Source organism: Buceros rhinoceros, unplaced genomic scaffold (assembly GCF_000710305.1).
Source record: "Buceros rhinoceros silvestris isolate BGI_N320 unplaced genomic scaffold, ASM71030v1 scaffold3755, whole genome shotgun sequence".
In the NCBI taxonomy this organism is placed as follows: Eukaryota; Metazoa; Chordata; class Aves; order Bucerotiformes; family Bucerotidae; genus Buceros; species Buceros rhinoceros.
In genome coordinates this window covers 37,312-40,093 of record NW_010414401.1, presented here as the reverse complement: position 1 = coordinate 40,093, position 2,782 = coordinate 37,312, and the positions used below count along the sequence as shown (strand labels likewise).

Genomic DNA, 2,782 nt, shown 5'->3' with positions numbered 1-2,782 from the left:
GTCCCGTGGTCGGCCCCAGCTTCCGTCTGCTGTTCGCAGCGACTTGGCAGACACGGGCAAGACTGCGGTGGACGCGGTTGGCTGCGCTCGGCTGGGTGCTGCGTGGGCTTTCTGCCTGGCTGGGGCTCTTGCAAGGGACCGAAGGGGAAGGCACCCTCTCCTCAGCTGCAACAAAGCTGGGCCTGGCGTCTCGCACAGCCCTGGTGACCCAGCTGGCAGCTTTCTCAGCAGCCATTGAGGCAGCGGGTCTGGCCTCCAAGGGGACACTGGTGGCCTCTCACAGTGCCACCCGTCACTCTTAAGAGATTCTGTCTCTGGGCAGCAGCTGTGGACTGGCAGAGGGATCGGGACCATGCAGAGCCAGGCCAGTGGTTCTAGCCGGGTCTGTATGCATCCTGGCGTTTCAGCACAGAACACCCCGGCTGAATAAAGGACTTGGACTAGATCTCTACCAGCCCTATCCTGGGAGGAGCTGTTGAGAAGCAGCAGCTAAAGGGTTACCCCTGTTTGGTGCCCGTACCCCAGGCAGCACTCAGATGAAAAGAGAAGAGCACCCTCCGCACCCCCACGCAGTGTAACCTGTGGAGAGCCTTGAAGCCAGGCTTCTGTACCCTGGTGGGGTGTTTGTTTGAGCCTCTCTGCAGGAGGCCCCTGCAAAGAGATGAAAGGGACCGGTGGCTTGTTAGAGCTGGGCCTGCACAGAGCTTAACCCTTTCGCTCTCTGCTCAGGATAAACTCAGAACTGCCAGGTCGCCCTGGACAGGGTGTATGTGTGTGTGTGTGTGTAAAAGTCCCTCCATACACCCTACAGCTCACAACAGCCGCACAGCGAGAACAGAGGCAGCAGTTCTGTTGTACAGGAACCCCCAGAATGCAAAGGAGCCCTTGGTTACCAGTACTGCCAGAAACCACCTTCCCTTCGCCCAGCTGCACCACTTACCATCGGAGTCACTATCATCTTCCAACTCTTCCTCCTCCTCCTCAATTTCATACTCTCCTTCTTCTTCATCATCATCCTCGCCATAGTCCTTGCTGCTTGCTTCTGAACTGTCGTCTGACACCTGCTTGGCTTTGGCTTTCCCTGCAAGTATTTTTACTGAGTCAGTGGGATCATTCCTTCAGGCAGTGTATGCTGAGGGCAGAGCACCACCACCCCAACACGTCCTCAGCAGCACAGCCACATCCCCTCGCACCAGAGGCTCGGAGAAGGGACCATTTCATTTCAGAGGCATCTGCTAGAGGTTGGGACACCAAGAGGCAGCAAAATCCCCGCCGAACCCCACAGCAGGGTTTTACCAGGATTTGCTGCCACCTGGTCTTTATGGAGCACCACCAGTGCAGCACCCAAGTGCCCGTCAAGACCCTGTCTGCCCTGCTCAGAGGGACATGAAAGCGAGGAAACGAGGAGAGGAAGACAGACAGAAGAGCACAATGAGAAGAAACAGGCCTACTGACCAGATGTGAGAAACGAGAAGCACTAAGTCACGAAGCTGAGACTGGAGAAGGGCTGGTTCTGCTGAGAAATAGTGCAAATACCCACCTCCACCCCGCCATGGTTCTATGTAGGGGTAGACTCCGGTTCAGGGCATCCTTGTAAACCTCTCTGAGCTTTATTACCTCTGATAGCCAAAACAAAAAGGTCTAGGAACAGATATTGCTGCAAAGTCCCTCTGCAGATGGTTCACCAGCTCCATGGGAGCCTGGGAGGAAGAAGACAGACCTCTGGGTGCTTGGCCTGTGGGAAAATCATCTGCCTCTGACCTTCTGGAACTGGACTCCTTTTACTCCTGTTGAGTTCCCGTCAGTGGAGGAGTGAGGAGCACTGTCCCCTCCTCTGGACAGTGAGGGGCACCAGGCATGGAAATGACAGCATATAAATTCTGTACAGGAGGGAGCAGAAGAACCAGCTGCTTCTTCCCTGTTCCAGCCATCACCCCTGAGCTACCCCGCTCCGCTCAGTGCTGGAGGTTGCCTGCCCTTACTTACGAAACTGCTGAGGAAGCTATTTGTTCATGCTCCAGGCTCTGCTTGGAAACTGGCTGTTCATCTTTCTCACACTGCAGTTCTTGGGCCCCACCACGGCATCTATTTTTTTTGCCCCATCCTTCCTCCCTCAGCAGCTGACCTGTGTAACTCACTGAGCTGGATACAGAGCCATTAATAAGTTGGCTGCCAGCATTCCCAGCTCCCTGTCACCACCCTGCTCGCTCTGCTTTCCCCCATCTGTCAGCTCTGCCAGCATACAGCCTCTGTGCAACTGCCCCCTGAGGGATCGGAAGCTACAGCTCATGGACGGGGCTCTCAGGCGCCCGCAGCCATGCAGAGAGCACCCGCTCCGCAGGAGATGGATTGCGGTGCCGTTCGCTGCACCTCATCATATTGACGGGCACCTGAGCAGCTCAGGCAGCAGCTGAGAGGGGCACGCTCTCATCCATCACAAGCATCGACAGATCCAGCTACCAGCTCATCTGAGTGTGCAGAGAAACCGGCTGCGGGCAGGAATTGGGTATTGGGCCCATCAGGTCATTCCCCTGTGCTGCGACGCAGGCAGCAGAACACCGAGTGTAAAGACCTTCTCCAGCCTCCCGCTCCCCTAAGCTCAGCTCCTGCCTCTCCTTCCACCCTTGCAGACACAGAGGCCCCCATACAGCCTTCGCGCAGAACTCTCGCTTCGATCTCCTGAGACAGGAGGGTCTCAGCGAGACTCCGGAAGACACTGCTGAGGGAGCTCCAGTTAACAGTGCTTCTCCCTTCCTCCCCACTCCGCCTCTAGATCCTCCAG

The 2,782-nt window shown here is 56.5% G+C and overlaps 1 protein-coding gene across 1 annotated transcript in view; it reads right to left on the bottom strand.

The window, feature by feature from the left end:
• Positions 1-2,782, bottom strand: part of NOC2L (nucleolar complex associated 2 homolog (S. cerevisiae)) — a gene marked incomplete at its 5' end in the record, with an annotated part of 41,138 nt that overhangs the window by 1,628 nt on the left and 36,728 nt on the right. Inside the window, one exon of the mRNA XM_010137070.1 lies at positions 941-1,081. Within this exon, the coding sequence (XP_010135372.1) occupies positions 941-1,081 (141 nt within the window). The remainder of the gene's footprint in view (positions 1-940; positions 1,082-2,782) is intronic.